Source organism: Elgaria multicarinata, chromosome 11 (genome assembly GCF_023053635.1).
Source record: "Elgaria multicarinata webbii isolate HBS135686 ecotype San Diego chromosome 11, rElgMul1.1.pri, whole genome shotgun sequence".
Classification (NCBI taxonomy): Eukaryota; Metazoa; Chordata; class Lepidosauria; order Squamata; family Anguidae; genus Elgaria; species Elgaria multicarinata.
Window position 1 is genome coordinate 35141199 of NC_086181.1, and position 23573 is coordinate 35164771.

The following is a 23573-nucleotide window of genomic DNA, read 5'->3' on the forward strand; positions in this document are numbered from 1 at the left end:
TCTGAGTGCTGTGAATGTGTCTGTTTATATGGGAGGGAAAGGAGGGTACAGTTTGAAATAACTCAGAAGGCATTCGTTCACTTTTAGGCATGAAAGTACACGCTTTGTACACATTATCAGGGCTGCTTCATAAACGAGTGTTATTCTTCAACGGGAGTCAGCATTTTGTGGCCCCTGAGCTTGCTCAGACTTCATTGGCCTGCTTTTTCATTTCCCCCACGCATCAGAGTCCCTTTCCCCACTAAAGATTTTTTGTTTGTTTGTATTTCTGCAAACCATGGGGTTCCCTGAGCCTGCCAATATTTCTCTCTCGTGCCTAGTTGATGCCGTTTTACTACATAATCAGCGGCACGCACAGCCTGATCATCAGAAATAACAAGAAGGTTTCAGTACCTATCCAACACCTGGGCCCGTAAGATTTCACGCATTACGCAAACAAGCGCACTCAACATTACAGCAAGTCAGTTACAGCTCCCTGATAAGGGCACCTCCACAGCTTTTTTCATTTCAGCAGCATAATTCATTTTGTTGCTGCTCTTATTAAATGCTTGGGAGTCAGAAATCCTTGTTGCTGATCTACTGCAAATCACCTAGGGATCTACCAGTAGATCCACGTCTACTATCTGCCTGCGTCTGAGACAGAGAATACAAAGGTAGATGGAACAATGACCGTCTGATTTTGTGAGAAAGCAGCTTCCTACATCTCTAATCATGCATGTTTAAATGGATTAATTAACCAATTAAAGCCACAGAGGTTTGCACACAAAGCCATCTTTCTGAAAGGGAAAGGACACTTCCTTTGTTTTTATTCAGATGATGCCTCACCTTAGCAGAGGCATTCTGGGAGAGGAGAACATGGGATGCCTCTTCTAAGATGGCACCACCCACCTGTGGAGGTTTTTTCTAGATACTTCCATAAAACAACAACAACTTCTCCCCAGCCCGACAAATAAGTCAATGAAAAAAAAAATCTGCTGCTCAGTTAACTCGAGACACTCCCTTTTTAAATCGATCCACAGCTTTTAAATTGAATACAAAATCTCACAAAATCAGAACACCATCTAAATCAGTATTCTGTTTCACAGGTGGGCAGCTAACAGAACAGGATCAGTTGGCAGATCCCAAGGTGATTTACATTGGATCAGCAACAATTGTTGCAGCAGCAACAGGGCAAGCGACCTACTTGGGACTTCGTCCCATTGAACTCAGCGGGGCTTAGGAGGCGGCGGGGCGATCCCTCCGGAGGGGTGCGTGCGGATCGCCTTGCAAAGCCAAGGGGGGACGGGAGGAGAGACCCTCCTAAGCCAGCCCCCTTTGTAGAACAAGCCAGGCAAGGAATGGTTAACCCCCTATCCTCTCCCCCGCCGCCCCCTCCATGTGCAGAGAGACGGAAGGGGAGGGCAGGCTGCGCCTCGTCAGGAGGGGCTCGCAGCAGCGCGGGCTGTTTGCTCATTTCCTGAGGTGGGGGGCTCTGATCCTCCGTCCCCCGATCCGAGCGTACAGGGGGGAAGCGAGGGGAGGGCGTGCGTGGCCTCCCGGCTCCGGAGGAATCTCGACATCGGCGAAGCGAAGGCGAGTTTGGGTCCCCGCCCCCACCTCCCCTTCTTCTTTTTGCACAGGTAGAAATAAGTGAGAAAGCGCGGATCGGGGCGAGCGATCTGCTCCGGGTGCATAGAGAGCGTTGCTGATCGGAGAAGCGGGGGAAACCCCGGGGAAGAAGAGGCAATTTGATTCTTACAATTTATTATTATTATTAATTATTATTATTTAATTTATTCACGCCCCTCCCGGCACAGCGTGGGAAGGGGACCCAGGCGTCCGGCTCCTCTTCTCTTCCCCCTTTGCAGCGCCCCCTTCTCCCTCCACCTCGAGCTGCTTTCTCTCCTACCAGCGATGGAGCGCGAGAGAGGCGGGGGGATCGGGGCGTCCTGCCTTTTAACCAAAACCGCAGCCCCGCCCCCTTCTTTACCAGAGCTGGGGAGGGCGGGCAGAACCCAGGCGTCCTGGCTCCCAGCGCCGCCCCCCCTCGCTCCCTCCTCCGCTCTAACCTCCTAAGCCTTCCTCTTTCTACCAATGGAGAGAGAACCCAGGAGTCCTGCCATTTAACCTCTTCCTCTCCCCCTTCTTAATTCCATTACCCCCCCCCCGCCTCTGTCTCTCCCCTCCCCGCTCTAATTTCCTCCCTCTCTCCTTCCACACACCAAGTTGGGGAACCCAAGAACCCTCATTCTCTCTCCCCCCCTTGGAATATTGAACCCAGGAGTCCTGCTTTTAACCCTTCCCTTCCTTTCCAGCCCCCTACTCACTGCAACATCCTTCCTAGCAATGGAGAGGAAGAAGTCCAGATTCTGCCCCTTCCCCCCACTCGGAGCTGGGAGGAGCACCCAGGAGTCCTGGCACCCAACCCTTATTTACTTACTGATTCCATACACAGGGGATGCCAAGTTTTCAGTCTTCTCTGCGTGTTGTGTATTTGCTGGCCCTTTAAAAGCATATTGATCTGCCCTCATTCGTAGGTGATAACACTGCTCTTGCCTGAAAAGTTTCCTGATCTCTGCAGAGCAAACTTCTGCATAAAGGCTGGAGCCGGTAAAGAGGCCGATGTACAGCAGCAGCCGTACCTGTTGCTCTGCAAACGCTATTCCGGCCTTTGGCGGTTGGTGACATAATCCAGGTGAGCTCAGGAAAAACAGGCTGCTGGTGCAGATCTCTGCCTCCTTGTCCATGGCTAGGTAAGCTGGTGGCCTCCAGAGGTTTTGAACTACTGCTCCTGGAAGCTGCTGCTCATCATGGTTGGAGGTGATGGGAGTTGTAGTCCAAAACACCAAGTTGCTGACCCTTTGTCTCTTGCAGCAGATGCACACTTCTGTCAGCTCTATTTCTTTTGATGGGGCAAAGGTTCCCACCATGGGCACCTGCAGCCCCATTCCGAACGATTTCCATGTGGGAATAAAGTGGTGTCACTGTAGACAGTGGGCATCTCTGTGGATACAAACCTATGTCCTTTGCAATAGAAGTCAAACAGGAAAACCAGTTTAGTTTTAGACCAAAAGTGTCAGTAAGGACCACGATGTTGTGTGACTCTAGTCTTTTTCTTTATAGTGGCAGGTTCTTTTTCTGTCAGGGGATTCTTGTTTTCTGCCTGAGGATGAATGTGATGTTTGTTTTACACACACCGATGTATTTTGACCAGATCTCTTTCCTTTTCTCACCTCAGCTGCCTGGCTTCAAAGGAACAACCATATTGGTCGTTGCCATCAGGAGATGGTTGTTCATGGGTCGGACATAAATTTGAAGCCCCAGAAGTAAAGTGGGACAACATCCGCCCCTTCTCCTGGAATCCAACTCTGCAATGGCTGCCAAGCCAGGTGGGCCGTCCACTTGGGTTCTCAGGTTCCCTTCGCCGCTGGAACCAGGGGTCCAAATCAGCGTTGAGATGGAGGAGAGCTCCCCTCCTGTTGGGACCCTCAAGGAGATCCTGAAGCGCTCGCGGTCCCGGAAAGACAGGATGGATCCTAATGAAGCAGGCGTGAGGCCCCAGTGTTGGGAAGTGCGTCAACAGGTGCTCCTGCCCACGCCGGAGGACAAGGAGTCTGGCACAAAAACGCCTGAGGAGACACTGGAGGACGACATTGAGACCTGCGTGGTCTCTTTTGAAAACGTCTCTGACGCCAAAGAAGAGAGAGGGACGAAAACTGAAGTGATGGTTGGGACCGATTGTGTGATTACTATTGAAGAAGAGGTTGACCCCGAAGGGCAGGAATCTCCAAAAACTGGGGTTGTATCCGAGGACGTTATTGAGGCCTGTGTGATATCTCCTCAAGAAGAAGCTGATCCCCAAAAAGAGGACAAGGAGGAGGAGACCCAAGTTAGGGTCATAGATGGAGGAAGTATTGAGGACTTCATGGAGACCCTAGAGGACACAGGCCTCCCCACAGTAGAAAAGGCCATCCAAACTGAAATGACGCAGAAGGACATCTCTAAGGACTGTGAGGCCTGTGTCCAGAAAGCAGTAGACTCCAAGGAAGAAGAGTTGACAGAACATGAGGGGGCATCAGAGGAGAATAAGGCCAGTGTGGCTTCCCCAGAGAAACAAGGGGACCTTAAAGGTGAAGGAGTGACGCAACTTGAGAGAGAAAGAGAAGAGGTTTGTAACAAGACAGAAACTGACGGCAAAGGAGATGATGGGAAAGCTCAGGCAGCCATCTTGGAAGAAGGTGGCATCGTCATAGAGACCGCCCGCCAGGGTTTCCGGTGGTTCCGCTACCAAGAAGCTGAGGGCCCACGGAATGCTTACGGGCAACTCCGGGAACTTTGCCGCCTCTGGCTGAAGCCGGAGAGCCGCAGCAAGGAGCAGATTCTGGAGCTCCTGGTACTGGAGCAATTTTTGGCCATTTTGCCTCAAGAGATACAGAGCTGGGTGTGGCAGCAGCACCCAGAGTCGTGCGCGCAGGCTGTCGACCTGGTGGAAAACTTCCTGACGGGACTTTCTCTGCTTGAGAGGCACGGGAAAAAGGTGAGAGACCCCATAGGGAGTGGGGGGTGAACTAGTCACGTAACACATTTTGAGATGGGTGGAGTGTTCTGTTGGGCTGCTCAGGTTTTCAAAGGTGATGGGGCTGAGATGGCATAGTCACTCTCTGCGGGGTGAAAAAGCGGAATTAAAAAATCCTATATATAAAATGCCAGAGTGCTTCTCCACACCAGTTATAGTTTTTGCCCTTTGGCGCTGTCTAGCGACGTTTCTCGGAACTGCGGCCTTCTAGGAAAGTTCCAGAAAAATAACTGCCAGGACCTTCTGGCCTAGCAGACGGGCCAAAAACCACTCTCAGTAAATAATTTGTCTCATGAGGGTAAATTTGATAGAAGGCTAACCTCCTCACCTGTTATATATTGGTTCAAAATTTTAGAAAAGTGTATACCAAAAATACTGTATTCAAAGAAGTCCTAACAAAATAAATACATCTGTCGTATGACGGGCTTTTTTACTAGTCTGATATAAATAAATAGAGCAAGAGGATTTCAGAGTTATGAAGAGGCCTGGATTGTGGTAAACAACTCTGCTCCAATTAAAGCTGATTTCTGCATTTGGAATAAATGATGCATATCCAATTTACGTACGTTTTCTTATTCTGCTTAATTGGCGATGGAGGCCATCCAAATCTCACCTCTTAATTCCTGGAAACAGTGTTTACTGCAATTTATCTGCTCCTCTCACTTGATTTGGAGATCTCTCCAGGCATTTCCAGGATGCCTATCATTCAGCCAAGATGACTAGACATGCTTAAGAAAAGAGAAGTTTGAGATTTCCAGTTTGCTTAACCCCAGCCAATAGTATAGATTCCATGCTTTTCTGCACTGGCCATCTTCTTGGGATGAATAAGCCAAAGGAACATCATTTATTCCAGGATTTTAAGGGTGGGCTAGGGAGGGTGTGGGTGTCTTCATAAAGATTGCAGCTAATGTGGACAAAGGTCCCCTGCCAATACCAGGTTTTTCAGAGCCCTTGGTTTGCTCGCTCAGTGGGTCTATCTTCTCACCACCATTATCTTCAGTTGCTATTGGTCCTCACTCTTCTTTCTCTTCATTTTATTTATTTATTTATTTATTTATTTATTACATTTATTTATTACATTTTTATTATTTATAATAAATATAATTATTTATATTATTTATTTATTACATTTTTATACCGCCCAATAGCCGAAGCTCTCTGGGCGGTTCACAAAAACGGTTCATCGGTACCACTAGCTTGCTTGACAGGCAGAGAGCCATGGAACAAGAAGGCCATGGCATCCACTGGTCCTCCTCACCACCACCATTGTTATGGCAAGAACGTGAGGCAGGTGAGGAAGTGTGTTACAATGGTGAAGAGGAGGAGCCACTCCAGCGGCCCTGGTCACCGGTCCCTTGGGCAGGTGCCCAGTCACTCCGACCCTTGATGCCAGCCCTGCAGAAGGCAGATTTATTTATTTATTTATTTATTACATTTTTATACCGCCCAATAGCCGGAGCTCTCACTGATAAACACAGTGGGGCTGTTCAGACGACACACTAAGCCATGGTTAGGCCACTAACCCTTTTGCAGGAGATGGTTAGTCAGTGGCCTGGTTCAGACTGTAAAGGGGTAGGGTAGCGTTCTCAGGCCGATCTCAACGGATTTAGCACGGGCCCCAGGACAAAGACGCCAAAAGCTCACCAAGTGAGGTAGAAGACTTTATTAGACTAAGGGTAGGGTTGATTCATGGGGAAGAATAACTAGTAAAACATCATAAAAGCATGGATAGCATAAAAATCCAGTAACAGTCTAAAATAATAAAACTTAACTGTGCCTAACTTACGCCAGGCTGAGCCCACCTTTCACGATGTTATGCTCCTCCTGCCAACAGCCAAACCCCCTGGGATTAAGAAAGGCCTTCCTTATACCGCTCCTCAGCTCTTCCCCCCCTCCCTTTCATCTTTGTTATTCGGCCTGGTTTCACACCTCCCTTGGCCTGGCCAATCACTCAAGGCCGTTTGACAGATAAGGTCCGGGGTTCTGGCGCCAGCCTCCGCCATACCATTCTCCCTTCCACAGGTGTTGGCAGGGCCCTTTTCTACTAACCTTAAGTGTGTCATAAAAAGATAGTTAAAGGAAATCCCTCTTCCTGTACCACGTCACCCATGTGTCCCTATCCAGCGCAGTCTACCTGTTTTCTCTTACACAGACAACATGCTAAGCCACGCTGCTTAACCACAAAATGGTTAAGGGAATGCATTCCTTTAACCATTTTGTGGTTAAGCAGCATGGTTTAGCATGTTGTCTGAACCAGGCCATTGTGTTTAAACCATGTTTATGTAGCCACCATGGTTAGGAACAAGCCCCTAAGCCGTAATGTTTAGCTCAAAATGCTTTAACCACCGTGGCTTAGCATGTCGTCTGAACAGGGTCAACGTCAGCTCTAAACCTTTAAATGTTTGTATGGTTTCAGGCACTGGTGACTTTCGAAGAGGTAGCTGTGTATTTCTCCGAGGAAGAGTGGAGACTCCTGGATGAAACCCAGCGGCAGATCTACCGAGAGATCATGCTCGAGAATTATGGGAAAGTCCGGTCGCTGGGTGAGACTTGGATGTTTGCGGGAAGGGGTTTGGCGGCCTACAGAGTAAGATCAAGGAATCTGCTTTGTTTCTCAGAGGCTTTCATATGGGGTGGGGAGGGGTTGTCCTGTGTCCCATCTTTTAGCACAAACAAATCCTGGAAAACTAACACAAAGCACAAGAAACAGTGTGGACTTTTATTGTTAGCCAGTCAGGTTTCATGGATGAGCTTCTCAGCTCCCATGGCAAAAACTTGATGGTTGCAATGTTCCAGAAATCATATGTACTTCAAAGGACAGTCAAAAGCTAATAACTATAACTGTGTCTGAGATCCATATAGTTTAATTTCTCTGTTGCCATCTCTATAGTTCAGAAAACAGGGCAAGGGGCTCGGATGATTCCTGGCATGATCCATCCTAGACCATCAAAGACAAGAGTTCTAGAAAAAGACCTAAGTAAATCTACACATGCAGAGACATCCTTCGACCTTGGAATTTTTGTTGGTGCCTTTGTGCTGAACAGGTCAAGGCCTATCAAATCCAAGAGTTAAGCCATAGGTTCAAGTGCAGAAAAGGGCAACTAAAATGATCTCCCCTGTGAGGGAAGGTTATTATTATTATTATTTATTTATTTATATAGCACCATCAATGTACATGGTGCTGTACAGAGTAAAACAATAAAATAGAAAAACTCTGCCGCATAGGCTTACATTCTAATAAAATCATAATAAAACAATAAGAAGGGGAAGAGAATGCACCAAACAGGCACAGGGTAGAGTAAAACTACCGTAACAGTATAAAAGTCAGATCAAAATCAAGTTTTAAAAGCTTTAGAAAAAAAGAAAAGTTTTTAGCTGAGCTTTAAAAGCTGCGATTGAACTTGTAGTTCAATCACAGTTCAACAGCTGGGATTGTTTCGCTTGGGAAAAACGGAGGCTAAGGGGAGACATGATAGAGGTGTACAAAATGATGCATGGTGTGGAGAATGTGAACAGGGAGACATTGCTCTATCTCTCTCATAATACTAGAACCCCAGGGGTCATCCCATGAAGCTTATTGGTGGGACAGATTCTGGACAGATAAAAGGAAGGACTTCTTCACACAGCACATAAACTATGGAATTCGCTACCACAAGATGTGGTGATGGCCACCAGTTTGGATGGCTTTAAAAGGGGGTTGGATAAATTCCTGGAGGAGAAGGCTATCATTGGCTACTAGTCCTGATTTGCTACTTCCAGTACCAGAGGTAATGAACCTATGTGCACCAGCTGCTGGGGAACTAGGGTGGGAGGGTGCTGTTGCACCGTGTCCTGCTTGTGGGTCCCTGGTTGACAGCTGGTTGACCACTGTGTGAACAGAGTGCTGGACTAGATGGAGTCTTGGTCTGTTCCGGAAGGGCTCTTCTTTTTTTCTTATGAGTAAGTCCAGAGTAATCTCACACATGCAGAGATTTCCATGATTGTAGCTTCCACTTTGGTATCCCCACGCTGCATGGGTCAAGACATCGAAAAGTCCAAGAGTCAGGGTCAGTCCAAACCAGGAGGCACTGCGTTGTTGAAGACCGAGATACATAATCCATAGCAAGCAAGAATTCAAGGTCAATAAAATGTAGAGCAATACCTTCCTTGGCAGGTTCTTCATAATTCATAGATCCAACAGTCAATTCAGGTTTCAAGGAAAGATGTTGCAGGTGAAACAAACTAAGTCTATGTGAGATGTGTTTCTCACAGCTCAGACAGAGGGAACACCTGAACTTGAACGGTTATAGGCGGTGTATGATGGACAAGAAAAGACGGACATTAAAGACGATGTACCTAGCAAAGGCTCCCCTGAGCATTAACTTAAAAGCAAGGATGGGGTTGCAGTGACACACCTCCCAACTATCTAATTGACATATCTTAGCCCATAAACATAATTATCTTAGCCCATAAACGAACTCTATGCCAAACAGGGCGTTTTTATTCCGTCCTCTCTGAATTGACTTCTCAATCTGTGTGACACTTCTGTAATTCCCTGGCCCTTTTTGCTGCTTTCCCATGCAGAGGCTGTTAGCTACGGCCTTCAAGGTCAGCCGTTAGCATCTGGACGGGAGAGAATCACTCCCCTCTTGCTTTCCTCTGGCAAAATGAACAGAGATAAGCTCACATTTCTTCTAACATTCCACAGGCTGATTAGGCCTCAACCGCCTCCTTTTTCTTGCCATTAGAGGAATAACTAGGCATAGCAAAACTCTGATCAGATTCTGACTGTAAACTATAGAGCCCAGTGCTGGGGGGCGGGGAAGGGGGAGCTGTGTTCCAACAAGAATAGCCAGACTTCGTCCAGAGGTAATGCTGCTACTTGCGTCCTCCTCAAGGCTTGACTTTACTGCTGTATGTGGGGCTGCCCTAGAAGACTGGCTGGTGGTTGTTGGTTTTTTGAAATTTTAAGTTTTTTTATTGGGTTTTCTTTTCAAAATGAAATACAGTAAAAAAGAAGGGGGGAAAAGCAATAACAAAACACATGGATACTAATTCAAAATCCCTCCCCCTGCTTGGTCCATTTCAGAGTTTTTCTTCTTACATCTTGCATTTCCTTTTCTAGGGTAGTATATTAATCGGTCATTTATTTCTATTCTACTTTTCATGAGTCCCACAGATTTCTGTAAGCTTCTACCAGAGTTCGATGGTATTTTCAAACATTCTATGTATTTTTGCCAATCCGTCCTGAAAGTATCTCTTTTCTTTATTCCTCTGTGTACTCTTAACTTCTATGTCAGCTTTTCTTTTATTGCTATATCCCAAATTTTCTTTTTCCACATAAATACTGTCAACATCTGAGCTGTCTTCCAGTTATTTGCTATTAATTGCCTGGCTGGTGGTTTTAGCTTGTAGTACATGATGGTTTGTCCCCCAGACAGGGCTGGAGCCTTGTGAGTCAGGCCTGAGGCAAAATGGCGAAGCTCCCAGCTTCGCCATTTTGCCTCAGGCCTGTCTCACAAGGCCCCAGCCCTGTTACAGGCCTGCCTAGGGAAGGATCCGTAGCTCAGTGGTGGAGCACAGGTTCAAACCCTGTGGGCCTTGTTTTGTTGACATTTTTTGGGTGTGTGTGTGTCTTTTTTGCCTCTGCTGTGGCAGATTTGGCAGTGAGGTGTTAGATAGAACCTGCAAAAAGGGTGTGGGGAGGCCTGTGTGCTGTTTACTTCTCTATACACTAATAGCAAAGTTGTACATTTTCAGAAGTACAAAAACGTTTAGAAAAAGAAAAGCCTGGGGTTCAGGGAGACCGAAAAAAGGCGCTGTGACGTCCCAGCATGCTCATTGGGTGCAGAAGGCTGACTGTTGGGAGTGGGGGGGGGGAAGAATGGGGAAATGGAATGGAGTTACCCTGGAAAACATCATGGGTGGTTGGCTGGCAGGAACCTTGGGCAAGATCACTCCCCGCTGCAACATTTTGTTGCAGTACTCACTTGTATTAAATATTGCTTAACTGTATTTTTTCCTGCCTTATCCTTTGAAGATAAGGTGGATGATACAGGTTGAACAAATACAGTGCACAGGTTTGGTCTCTCTCTCTCTCTCTCTCTCTCTCTCTCTCTCTCTCTCTCTCTCTCTCTCTCTCTCTCACACACACACACACACACACACACACACACACACACACACACACACACACACGAGCCCCCTAGTGGTGATGCGTAGAAATACCGTCATGCACTCTCAATTTCCCCAAACGGTGAGATGGCTAAGTTTAGCTTCTGTTGGACAAAAGAACATTTTGATCATAAGATAACATTTTTGGGTAACATTTATTTATTTACAATATTTATATGCCACTCTCTATCCAAAGATTTCGGGGCAGTGAACAAACAGAATAAAAGAACAATTTCATTCTGCTGGATTGAAATCTTTGCGTGTATGTGTGTGTGTGTGCTTTAGAAAACATCCTTCCATTAAATGTTCTTTCTCCTGTTTCTCCCCTTTATTGGCAGGATTTCCAATTCGCAAGCCAGATCTGATCTTCAAGATGGAGGACGGCAAGAACCAAGAGCCACGTTTGCGAGACCCTCAGGATGCTGCAGAAAGGGCTCCCCCGAGAGCTGTCGGTGAGGAAGGGGTTGCCCTTGATGTCAGTGGCTTTTCTCTTGTGTTGGGAAATTGATCTGGGGCTTCTCAGTGGCTGTGTTCGGACAACACAATAACCAAAGTTGGTTGAAGTAGTCAACCGTTAGTTGAATAGTCAACCGTTGGTTATTGTGTTGTGTGTCAGGCAAAACCCACCCCACAGTTGACTATTCCCCCAAAATAACCAATGGAAAAAACCAACGCTTTTCAGAGTGGACTAGGCACACAACCGTTGGTTAGCATGTTGTCTGCTGGGCTCCATGGACTATTTTGCCCCATTCAGTTGACTATTCCAGCTGCCTACAGAGTCCTCCAGCAAGAGCAACCAAAGCAGCAGCTGACACTCTAGTCCAGCCGACAGAACTTGCAATGGCTGATGGGATACCAGCGGGAGGACTGGGGTGGAGAGAGGGCGGGGGATGTGTCAATCAAACACACAGTTGACTAATAGTCAACTCGACGCTGGGGTTAATCCACTTCATGGTTCATTATAATGTTGTATGGGGAATACCCCCTTGATAATCAACCCTGGAGTTGACTATTAACCCACCATTGACTATTGTGTTGCCCGAACGCAGCCAGTGAGACAGTCCCTAACAGCAGATGGGCTTCCCATCACCACTAGTGTCAGGTGTGCTCTAGCAGAGGGATGGGCAAGAGAATGGATTGCAAGCCACGGGATAGCTTTTAGCAGCCCGCCTAGTGGCTGCTGGCTGATGGGATCTTTGCAAACCATGCTGGGGTGGGTGATCCTTGGTCTGATTCAGTATGGCGCGTCTTTTCATTCTTAAGCAATGCTCAGAATCTCTTAATGCCTTAACTATTAAGAGAGCAATGTTGTATGGATTGAAAACACATTGGAGGGGAGCAGGCTGAGGACGTATATTGTAGGGTGCACTTTCAGTCATGCAGGCCAAGTGAACTGGGTCTTTACCCTGCGTGATGCAAGTGTATTTGCTCTCCCAGGAGACTCTTCAGAATTTCTGGGGAGGGGTATGTTTCTTGGTAGACAAGTTTTTGTAAACTACCCAGAGAGCTTTGGCTATTGGGCGGTATAAAAATGCAAAAAATAAATAAGTGTGGCAGATTCTTTGTAAGTAAAATAATTGAAAACATTGGTCTAGATAATGGCCTGGTTCGCACGTAACGACAACCCTGAGTATGGGTTGAATATGGCTTGTTGTTGAATTGTAAATTGTTGTTGAATCGTGGGTTGTCATTCCATGCTAACCATGAACTCTGGTTTAACTATGGGTTGTTAACCATGAACAGCCCAGGAAGAGAAGCCATGGTTTGTTGTTGGGTTGTGAACTCCGGGTTGTTCGTGATTAACAATTCATAGACCCTGTTCAGACAACACGCTAAGCCATGGTTAGGCTGCTAATCCTGAAGCAAATGGTTAGTGAGTGTGTTTAAACCGTGGTTATGTAGCCACCATGGTTAGAAATGGTTCACACAACATAGTAAGCCATAATGTTTAGCGCAAAATGCCTAATCACTGTGGCTTAGAGTGTTGTGTGAACAGGGACATAGTTAAATAATAATACAGGGTTCTCATGTAGCAACAAACCTCATTTCAACAACAACCCATATTCAGCCTTTCCCCTGGGTTGTTGTTACAGGTGAACCAAGATCATGAAGTTTGTGTGTGTGTGTGTGTGTGTGTGTGTGTGTGTGTAAGAGAGAAGGAAAGGGAGAGGCAATAAACTTTTCTAACCAGACAGAATTAGAGAGGAGTTTCTTACATTGATGGTGCTATATAAATAAATAATAATAATAATAATAACAGTGTTAGATCTGGTATAAGCATGAATTCTGACAAAATGTTCTTGAGGATCCATTTGTCAGGAATAGGTGGTACAACTTGCGTTCGATATGGCTGCAGTGCACCAGTATTCATTTTGACTTTCCTCCTCCTCCTTGCCCTGTGGCCCATATGAGGCTGGCTTGGAATGTGGGCGGGCTCTGGAAAGGGACTTTTCAGTGTCTCAGGATCGGATGGGAAAGAAGCCATACTGGAGAAGACAACAGCCTCTAGGGCAGAGGTGGGCAACTTGTAGGCCAAAAACATCTGGAGGGCCTGCATCTCCCAGCATCCCTCACCATTGGCTAAGCTGGCTAGGGCTGATGGGAGTTGTAGTCTATAACATCCAGAGGGCTCCAAGTGGGCCAGCCACCCTTGCTGTTGGGCGCTTTATATAATAAGGCATCCACCCCATAATCCCTCCCCACTTCTCTGGCTTCCCCTTTCAGGAGATGCTGAGCTCTCAAGTGAGTCTGACTGCGAGGAGCTGGCAAGCTGGAAGGAAGAGGAGGCGGCTGACGTCCTGCCGGCAGGGGTGAGATCCCTGAGCCCCATCGAGGCCTGGGACGCGGCTGTCAAAAGCAATCCCCCCAGCCAGGACGGGAACAGGCCCCGCTGGCATCGGGCTGAGCCACGCTTTGCGTGCTCCGACTGTGGCAAGACTTTCCCCTGGCAGTCGGCCTTGGCGCGGCACCAGCTCTCGCACTCCGGCGAGAAGCCTTACCGGTGCTCGGACTGTCCCAAGAGCTTCGCCCAACGCTCCAAGCTGGCCCGGCACCGACGCCTCCACACCGGGGAGCCCTCCTGCGAGTGCCCTGAATGCGGCAAGCGCTTCTGTGACCGCTACAAGCTGGCCCGGCACCAGAAGATCCACTCTGGGGAACGACCCTACCGCTGCGATATCTGCGGCCGCGGCTTCTGCCTCAGCTCCAACCTGCGGCAGCATCGGCGGGTGCACACAGGGGAGCGCCCCCACGGCTGCCCTGAGTGCGGGAGGCGCTTCAGTCGCCGCTCCAACCTCATCCAGCACCTCCGGGTTCACCAGCTGCAGTGGCAGCAGCAAGGAGGGCCGGGTGTGGGGCTTCCTCTCGGGGACACCGATCTTGGACCGGGTTCTGACCTCTGCGAGGAGGAGTGGGAATACGAGTGGATTGCGGACACCCAGGACGGGGAGCGGGCAGGGGAGCTCCACGCTGGGACCGATGAGGGCGAACCGATTTCAGAGCTCCTCGCTAGGCCGGATCATGAAGGCGAGGAGATCCTGGAGCTCCGTGTCGGGGATTACGAACATGGGTGGAGCACGGAGATCAATGGCGGAGACCCCACGCGCGATGAAATGACGGAGCTCCAACCTGGGAACCGTGAGCACAAGAATTTGGAGCTCTGTTCTGGGAATCTCGAGACTGAAGAGATAGTGGAGCTCCGTGTTGGGGATGGTGATGAACAAGGGTGGATTGAGGAGTTTGATGGCGAGGATGACGACTGCTTGCTTGTTGGCGATGGGGAGTCTCTCCACCCTGCCAGCCGTGGGAATTGTCCCAGCCCAAACCTCCAGTCTGCCAATCAAGCCCTCCTAGCGGGGAATGAGTTCCCCCGGTGCTCCGACTGTGGACGGACGTTCACCCGGAATTCCAGCCTTTCCCGGCACCAGCTGATCCACACCACGGAGCATCCCCACGCGTGCCGGGAATGCTGCCGCTCCTTCAGCTTGCCCAGCCTGCTGGCCCAACACCGGCTCATGCATGCCTCGGGCCAGCCCCACCCGTGTCCCGATTGCCCCAAAAGCTTCAGCCACCGCTCGAAGCTGGTGCGCCATCAGCGCATCCACACGGGTGAGCGCCCCTTCCAATGCGACGAATGCGGCAAAAGCTACAGAGACAGTTCGACCCTCCTGCGGCACCAGCGCGTCCACGGCAAGCCCCAGGAGTTGGGGTTTCCTCCCCCACAAGATACCTCCCCCTCCTCCCCCGACCCCGTGGTGGTGATCTTGTAAGTCTTGGCCGTGCGAGAGCCCGGTGCAGATTCCACCGCCAGAAGCAACCACTGTATTGTGCCACTGGAATACTTGACGTGGATTAACCACATTTGCATAAGCTGGTTTGATGGTTCATTGTCCTCACTGTGATTTTGGGATGCCGGGATGTTTTACGGCCGTTGTGGAAGAATTCGGTTTGGTCATTTTTGAGAAGAGAGTGGAGTAATATTTGCAGAAGGGGGGCACGAATTTGGATGGGGAGACAGCAAGTCTGGAAACCTAGATGGCCTCTACTTGCAGATGTTCAGGGTGAAGTTTAACCACAAAGATTTATTCCAGTCCATCTTCAAAAGTTCAGGGGAACTATATCCCCCTATATCATGTTTATGTCTGTCCTTCACTTTCCTCTTGGTCTCTTGCCCAAATTTCCCCGTAATGACACCTAAACTGATTGTAACCATGTTGTTCCCCCCCCCTTGATCCCAAGGCGGTCTGTCGGCTGCGCCTCCAGTGTCCATAGGCCACACCCCCAACATCTGATTGGCTGGTCTGTCTCCCTGTTGGAACTAGCCATGGCAGGATCTAGCCGGAATGTTCTAGAATGGCAAGGTGCTGTCTGAGATATCTGCCCCTATGTGTCGATAATGACCAGACAGGTATGACATGTTTACCACTTGTTGTGGTGGACCCCCAGACCGGTAGTGGTGTGAATACCTAAGGGCCCTACACAACCCAAGGGATAAGTGTTCGTCTCCACCTCCCAGAAAGAAACCCCCTCTGTTCCCTGCTGGTCACTTTGGAGCAGTCTGTTCTGGCGGCTCAAGTGTAAGAAGCAGGAAGGTGCATGTTAAGCAAGGAGTGGGGTGTGTGTGCTGTACCATTACAGTGACCCCCTCCTCTCCACAAACTGCAGATGAGATCATAAACCTACTTCTGGACTGTACCATACCAGACGTCAAATAGAGGATCGCATGGTTGAACACTTCTGTATGAGGGGAAAACAAATCCCTGCATGCAGAAAGCTAGAATGTCAAGGGGAAAGGGGGTCTAGAACCTTTCTCCAGACACACCAAGGTATTGCACTTTTTTTTTCTATGCACAGAGAATTGTGTGCTGAAGCATCAAGGATGCAATTTCACCTTCACTGCACAATCCCCGCAGTCCAGAAACACCAGCCCATCTACTCGTGGTGAGGTTTACCACTACCTCTGCTCTTTGGATAAACTAGGCCTTAAGAGTTTCAAGGTTCAGGATGAATGTAATGTGATCTTTACTTGTGACAAGCCAAGTCACTTCCTTTTTGCAACTTTTACCCTCCCGCTTACCTCCGAGGCTCCCTTCGGTTCTCAAACCGTGAAGCTATCTTTGGCCAACGCTCCTTCTCAGTGGGCCCGTTGAGAAATTGTCAATGACAAACTACTGCCGTTTTTGTCTCACCCGTTTTGGGCTTTGTCTGCTGTGAACTGTCCCCGTGGTTTTTGCGTCGTATGGGGGAAGGTGGAGGCGGCCCTTGGGAGATTCAGCATTGTGGGGGAAAGTTACGAGTGGCTGTGGCCCGGTTGTTTGTACATAAGGGAAATAAAATCTATTTTCTTTTTTTGTTTCCATGGCTTTCCTGGCAAAATCAGTAGCATGCGCACACAGCCCTTTTCTTGTGGCCAAAGGGACGAGCTGTTTTTCTCCATTTCCATGCCATAGAGACCACGCAGGGGCAATGAAATTTCCCAAAGGGATATAGGAATCGTGTTAATAGTGGTCATAGCATCCTGAGGCTGGGCTCCTTGCTACACCCACATGCTACCACTTTCTACAGCCCTGCTATTAGCGTGCTGGTCTAGAAGTGATGGATAGGTGGTGGTTTTCCTACCTTTGTAGTGGGCAGAATTTTAGCAGGTTAAAGGTGCAATCCTACACATGTTTAGACAGAAAAAAGGCCTAGAACTTCCAGAATTCTTTAGACAGCATGGCGGATTCTTCTTCTCCTTCTCCTTCTCCTTCTCCTTCTCCTTCTCCTTCTCCTCCTCCTCCTCCTCCTCCTCCTCCTCCTCCTCCTCCTCCTCGCCGCCGCCCCATAGCTGAAACTCTCTGGGCAGTTTGCAAAGATTAAAAACCATTAAAAATCCTCAAAATTTTAAATCAATTTACATAAAAAACACAGACAGTACATACAGAGACAACCCATATCTAAAAACAAGTTCAAACAACCCTAACCATAAGACAAATCCAGGGCCTGATTAAATTTCATCATGTGCTGCCAAACACCTGAGAAAAGAGAATGGTTGTCACCTGGTGCCAAAGAGATAACCATGTTGGCACCAGGCAGGCCTTTTTGGGGAGATCATTCCATAATTGGGAAGCCACCACTGAGAAGGCCCTGCCCCTTGCTGCTGCCTTCTGAGTCTCCCTTAAAGGAAGCACCCAGAGCAGGACCTTAGACCCTGAGCGTGGTGTACAGGTTGGTTTATGCTGGGAGAGGCATTTTTCCTCTGTCTAAACAGGCATAGGATTGCGCCCTAAGCTATGTGGGTCCTTTAAGGGGGTAAACCTCCAAAAGTTAGTGTAATCCCTTTGTTGGAACCAAGCGAAAGGGACAGAAATATATGATAGAGCTTTTGAGTTTATCATATCTGTCCATCGGGCTGGATGTTCATTGGTTCTGGGGCAATGTGGTTCAGGTGCTGGTAAAGCAGGAGCAATGGGAGGGAGGGATCCGGAGTCTGCAGGCATGTCTACAAGGGGGATGCATCAGAGTAATGGGCCTCCCGAACCAAATAGGGCAGTCCTCTTTGGGTTGGGCCGTACTCCATGGAATACCACATGCTCTGTGTCCAAAAAGTCTTGGGTTCCGTGTGGACGTGTTATGTGCAAAAGAGGTGGGTTGGGTTGCTTGAGCAAGGCCCCTAGGTCAACGCCCCTGTGAGTGATAAGGACAAATTAATCCGGTCTTTGGAGCAAAGTCCGCCATCGGATTTCTGAGAAACGCAGACGACGCCTGGCTCCAGAGCAGGCTCTGTAACGTCGCAGCAGAGCGGCAGCGTGAACTGTGGGGTTGTCTTCCCTGCTTCCTGCAGTGGGGCCCAGAGGATTGGGAGGTCAACTCATCCCAGCTCTGGATGTGTGTGTATGGGGGGATTCTGGTGTTGTGTGGAGGGAAGGAGGGCTGGGACCCAAGGTCCTTGGTGTCCCTAGGTGTGCGCTGCTCTGGCCATGGCTTCCTCCATGCTATTTGAGGATCTGACCCCAGATTTCTCCTGCCCCGTCTGCCTGGAATGGTTCTGGGAGCCGGTCGCCCTCCCTTGCGGACACCTCTACTGCCAGGCCTGCATTGAGACGGCATGGGGGCCCCACAGCAGCAAGCCCATCTGTCCTCAGTGCCGGGAGCAATTCTCGGAGAAGAGGTACGCCCCCTGCAAGCTCCTGGGGACCCTGATTTGCCGAATCCGAGGAATGCATCCTGGGGAGGCTGAGGAGGGGCGCCGCAGCGGAGCTGACTCCAGAGAATCCGGGCTGCGCCAGGATCGCACCCGGCTCCCCCTCCACGAGGCTACGAAGTGCTATAAGGTGTGTCTGGGTCCAAGCAGAACTCTTGGGGTTAGAATTAGAACTGGGGGGTGGGGTGTCAGGATGAAAGCGGACCGTCTTTCTATGGCTAGCTGGTTTCAATCTCTTTAAAGGACTCCTGTGCATTTAACAGCATGCCAGCAGTTTGGCTTGTCTCCTGAGTGGAAAAACATCCAAGGGTTGTTCTACAGCAGCCTTCCTCAACCTGGGGCGCTCCAGATGTGTTGGACTGCATCTCCCAGAATGCCCCAGCCGGGGCATTCTGGGAGTTGTAGTCCAACACATCTGGAGCGCCCCAGGTTGAGGAAGGCTGTTCTACAGCCTTCCTCAACCATGTGTTGGGTTACAACACCCATTATCCACAGCCAGCAATGCCAAATGAATATGGCCAACACTTCTAGAGGGCACCAAGTTGCAGAAGGCTGTGCTACAGGGTTTGTTTGTTTATTTATTTGATGTGTATCTTGCCTTTCTACCAAAAATGGCACTCAAGGCACTTAACGAAATTTGCTAAAAGCAACAATAAAAGAAATATATTAAACAATTAAGAACACAACAGTAACAGAGTAAAAACATCCTCTAATCGTGGGTTGGCATTATGTATGAACCCAGAATCGTGGGTTGTTCATGGGTTGTTTCACCAGGCTACAGAAGCAGTGGGGAAAAAGCAGTTAAAACAAACAAAACCCCAACTTCAAAGGCAGTGGGGATACAGGGAAGGAGGGGATGAAGGAGGAGGGAAACAACCCCAGGATTCAGAAAACAAGCCGGGATTTGTTCGATCATCTGCCAGCTATTCTGGATAGGTCAACAAACCATGGTTTAAATAAACCATGGGTTAACATTACATGCAAACCAGGCCACTGTCTGCCCAAATTCAAATTGCAAAAACTTCCCAACTATCTCTCTGTCCCCTCCCCCCAATGCATGTGTGTTACATTTCAAAGGCTAGAGCCAGCAAGGAACAAATATTCAGCACTTTTGTCGAGACCTTGATCATTTATTAAATTCATCAAGTAAACCCATCACCATATGCTAATCAAGGCGGCCAAATGCAGACTGTGTGGTTGACCCCCCCCCTCCCGCTCTTGGCATGGAGAGGAAGGGATGGGCAAAGCTTTGTGTGATGAATCTCAACATCTGGCGAGGCAGTTTCTCCCTTTGACCATCTCAACCTCTGCTCCCATTCTTGAACAGGAGGAGCTGTCTTTGGCTATTTCTCAGATGGAGTCTCACCTGAGCAACACCTCCATGCTTAGAAGGGAGGAAGAAGAGAAGCTCCAGAACTCTCAGGTAAAAGAAGAGAAACTGAGAATCAGTACTTGGGGTGCTCAGCAACAGAGGGAAATATGCTTATATACCTCTCTGGTTTCCAGGCTATTATGCTCAGCCTGGGAGACCATGTCTCTGCTGAATTTAGGCAGCTCCATCGCTTCCTCCATGCCCGTGAGAAGGCATGCAAGGCGAAGTTGGAGAAGGAAGGGGGAGCCCTGCTCCGGGAGACAGAGGAGAGGCTGAGAATGCTGAAGGGGTCTTGCCAGGAGGGCCAGGAGTTGATGTTGGAAGCACAAGCTCATCTGGAGCTCCCGGACTCTGCAGAGTTCCTAACGGTACGGAGTAAACTGGTTGGTATCCATGGAAGGAGAGGGACTCTCGGTCGACAGCTGAAACTAAGGCCTAGTCCTCACTGAGGTGGCAATCCTGCGTCTGGGCTGTACCACTCAAAGGAAGGACTGTGTAGCTCAGTGGCAGGTCACATGCACTGCAGGCAGAAGGTGCCAGGTGCTGTCCCCATATCGCCAGTCAGGGCTGCTAAAAATCCCTGTTTTGAGTCTCTGGGGAGGAACTGCCAGGCACCAATGAGTTAGTTGAACCAATGGCTGAACTTGATGTAAGACAGTTTCTTACATTCACTTCAGACAAGGGAGGCTCAGAGGGTGACAACAAGGGAGAGGGCTTTCTCAGTGGTGGCCCCCCAATTATGGAATAATCTCCCAGAAAAGGCCCACCTGGTATCAATATTATCGTATTTCTTTGATTCTAAGACGCACTTCCCCCCTCACATAAACACCTCTAAAAACGGGGTGTGTCTTAGAATCGCGGGTGCGTCTATTATGTCTTACAATCAAAGCTTTTTTTCTGTTGGTGGTACTGAAATTAGTGTGCGTCTTACAATCGATGGCGTCTTAGAATCGAAGAAATATGGTATTATCTTTTCAGTGCCAGGTTAAAACTGCCCCCTTCTCTCAGGCATTTGGCAGCATATAAAGAGTTTTTAATCAGGTCCTGGATTGTTTTTCGCTAATTGTTCAAAAATTGTATTCAAATATTTATTTATTTATTTATTTTATTTTATTTTATTTTATTTATTAAATTTATATACCGCCCCATAGCCGAAGCTCTCTGGGTGGTTTACAAAAGACAAATATACACATACACAGACAAATATATGTTGTCTGTGTCTGTGTGTGTGATCTGTTTATATTTTTTTTTACATAAATGGTTTCTGTTTGAATATTGTTTCTGTTTCTGTTTAAATATTGTTTAAAACAATATTTCAGTGTGTGTGTGTGTGTGTGTGTGTGTGTGTGTGTGTGTGTGAACTGCCCAGAAAGTTTCAGCTATGGGGCAGTATAGAAATATAATAAGGGAAATGAATGAATCTGATTGAATGTTTTTCAGTACAAAAGAAAACTAGACACTGGGGAGAAGAGTTTGAGTTTAGCCTTGTCCCTGACATTCTAATTTTCTACATACAGGGATTTTTAATTTTTTTTATTTGCTCTTTCTCTTTCTCAGTCCAACACTCCAGCCACTGCACCACACTGGCTCCCATTAACTACATAATATTGCAAATCCAGGGGGTAGTGGTGGTTCCAGAATGTAATAGAATTCCAGATCTTTTAGCTGCTCTGTTAATTTGATTTCCCTTCTGTCCCCGTCTCGTCCACAGGGAATACGGTCTCTCCTGAACCGGTGAGTGCAATTAAAGGGACATTGCTTATATGTATATATGTGTGTGCTCCTATATTTAGTTGTTAACATGTACATTTCTGTGTGTGGTTGTTTTCCCATCTGGCAAAGGGTGAAGCAGCAGCAAGCTACTCCTGCTATTCCTGTTGTGCCACCCATGTTACAGATGCTTGGACAATTCAAGGGGCCTCTACAGTATGTGGCTTGGAGGGAAATGAGATCCATTCTCAACATAGGTAAACTGGATTTATGGGAGAAGCAGAGAAGGATCTTTGGTGCCTTCTCTGAACACAACACTTGGACATGTCAGGAATCAGGCTGATTGGTAGGTCCCCCCCCCTCCCGTGGGACATGGGGCCTGGGTAGGCAGAAGGGGCATCTCTAAGAGGGGTCTTTCCCAGCCTTACCAGGGATTGAACCTGGGACCTTTTGGATGCAAAGCTTCTGCTCTACCACTGGGCTATGGCCTTTTCCCCAAAAGAATTCTTACAACAGGCGCTGGACTAGATGGAGGCTTTGATCTCGCAAGACACTTCTGAACAAAATACTCAGGATCACAGGGAGAGCAATCCTATGCAGCATCTGATTATAACTGCCCCCTTCCTTTCTCCGTTCTACAGATTTCGCCCGGATAACTCTGGACCCCGAAACAGCTCATCCATGTCTTGTCCTTTCAGATGGCTATACCTGTGTCCGGGATGGCCACCTTCGCCGGGATGTCCCGGACACCCCTATGCGGTTCAACTACTGTGTAGCAGTGTTGGGTTGTCAAGGCTTCTGCTCAGGAAAACATTACTGGGAAGTGGAAGTTGGCAACAAACCCTCTTGGACCTTAGGCCTGGTTAGAACTTCCATCAACCGCAAGGGGAAAATCTCTGCTTCCCCTGGCAACGGATACTGGGTGATCCGACTGCGGAATGGGACAGAGCTAATGGCCAAGGACACTCTGCCTCAAAGGCTGTGCCCCACTTCCTTTCCCAAGAGAGTTGGGGTTTATCTACACTATGATGCTGGGCTGGTGTCTTTCTATGATGCCTCCACCATGGTTCATCTTTATACTTTTGCTACTTCCATATTCACAGGAAGGCTGTTCCCCTATTTTTGCCCTGGGCTGTACAATTCAGGGGAGAATGCAACTCCCTTAAAAATATGTCACCTTCCAGTTTAGTATCATCTGATGGGGTAGATGGCATGCTTGCTCCTCTAAGCATACCTGAATATATTCATCCTTCTCAAAAAGATGCCCTGTTCTCATCCGAGGGAGGCTTGGAATACAGCAGCAAGGGAGAGCGTCTTCTTGGTGGTGGCTCCCCAATTATGAAATGAACTCACTGATGAGGCCCACCTGGTGCCAACATTGTTTTCTTTTTAATGCCAGATCAAGACTTTTCTCTTTTCCCGGGCATTTGGCAGCACATAATGATTTTCAATTGATCCTGTTTAGCTGATAATTCAAGTTGTTTTTAGATATATGTTGTCTCTTGTGCATATTGTCTGTTTGTGTATTTTTAAAAATGTTTTTAGCCTTTGTAAACTGCTTGGAGAGCTTTGGCTATGGGGCTATATAGAAATGTAAATAATAGTAATCTCATCATCATCATCCTAGTGAATCTCCTTCAGTTACAACACTACTGTTACTTATTCAATCATCCCTGTTTAAAGCTCCTGGAGGATCTACCAGGGAAGACCCGGAGAAGTAAAAATCCCATTAAAACTGGGGATTCTGCTAAAATTATCAACTGATACAATACGTTGTGGACCGGTGCAAACCCCATTTGAGAGAGGTACAAAAAATAGGTGGGTGTAATGCAGCCTTCCTCAACCTGGGGCGCTCCAGATGTGTTGGACTGCATCTCCCAGAATGCCCCAGCCAGCAGAGCTGGCTGGGGCATTCTGGGAGTTGTAGTCCAACACATCTGGAGCGCCCCAGGTTGAGGAAGGCTGGAATGGCTCAGGACCGAGAGCCCTGATGTCCCTAGTGGAAGCCTCTCCTGGGAGAAGTCAGCAGCAGTTCCTGAACCTCCACCTTGGAACCTGCAACCTGCTCACATGGTCTCTAGGAGGTGGCGCTGCCACCCTGT

At 48.3% G+C, this 23573-nt stretch overlaps 2 protein-coding genes across 2 annotated transcripts in view; both read left to right on the top strand.

Annotated features, from left to right (window-relative positions):
- Window positions 1–3235: 3235 nt before the first annotated feature.
- LOC134405669 (uncharacterized) overlaps window positions 3236–23573 on the top strand; it is a 51051-nt gene continuing 30713 nt past the window's right edge. The window contains exons 1-9 of the mRNA XM_063136914.1: window positions 3236–4516; window positions 6972–7098; window positions 11047–11160; window positions 13433–14972; window positions 15611–15614; window positions 18148–18519; window positions 19717–19812; window positions 19896–20129; window positions 21473–21495. Coding sequence (XP_062992984.1) covers window positions 3353–4516; window positions 6972–7098; window positions 11047–11160; window positions 13433–14972; window positions 15611–15614; window positions 18148–18519; window positions 19717–19812; window positions 19896–20129; window positions 21473–21495 — 3674 coding nt within the window. The 5' untranslated portion in view covers window positions 3236–3352. The remainder of the gene's footprint in view (window positions 4517–6971; window positions 7099–11046; window positions 11161–13432; window positions 14973–15610; window positions 15615–18147; window positions 18520–19716; window positions 19813–19895; window positions 20130–21472; window positions 21496–23573) is intronic.
- Window positions 18022–23266, top strand: LOC134406832 (E3 ubiquitin-protein ligase TRIM69-like). The gene is made up of 6 exons (XM_063138433.1): window positions 18022–18519; window positions 19717–19812; window positions 19896–20129; window positions 21473–21495; window positions 21604–21728; window positions 22113–23266. The coding sequence occupies exons 1-6, from the start codon at window positions 18166–18168 to the stop codon at window positions 22658–22660; spliced, it is 1380 nt and encodes a 459-aa protein (XP_062994503.1). The 5' UTR covers window positions 18022–18165; the 3' UTR covers window positions 22661–23266.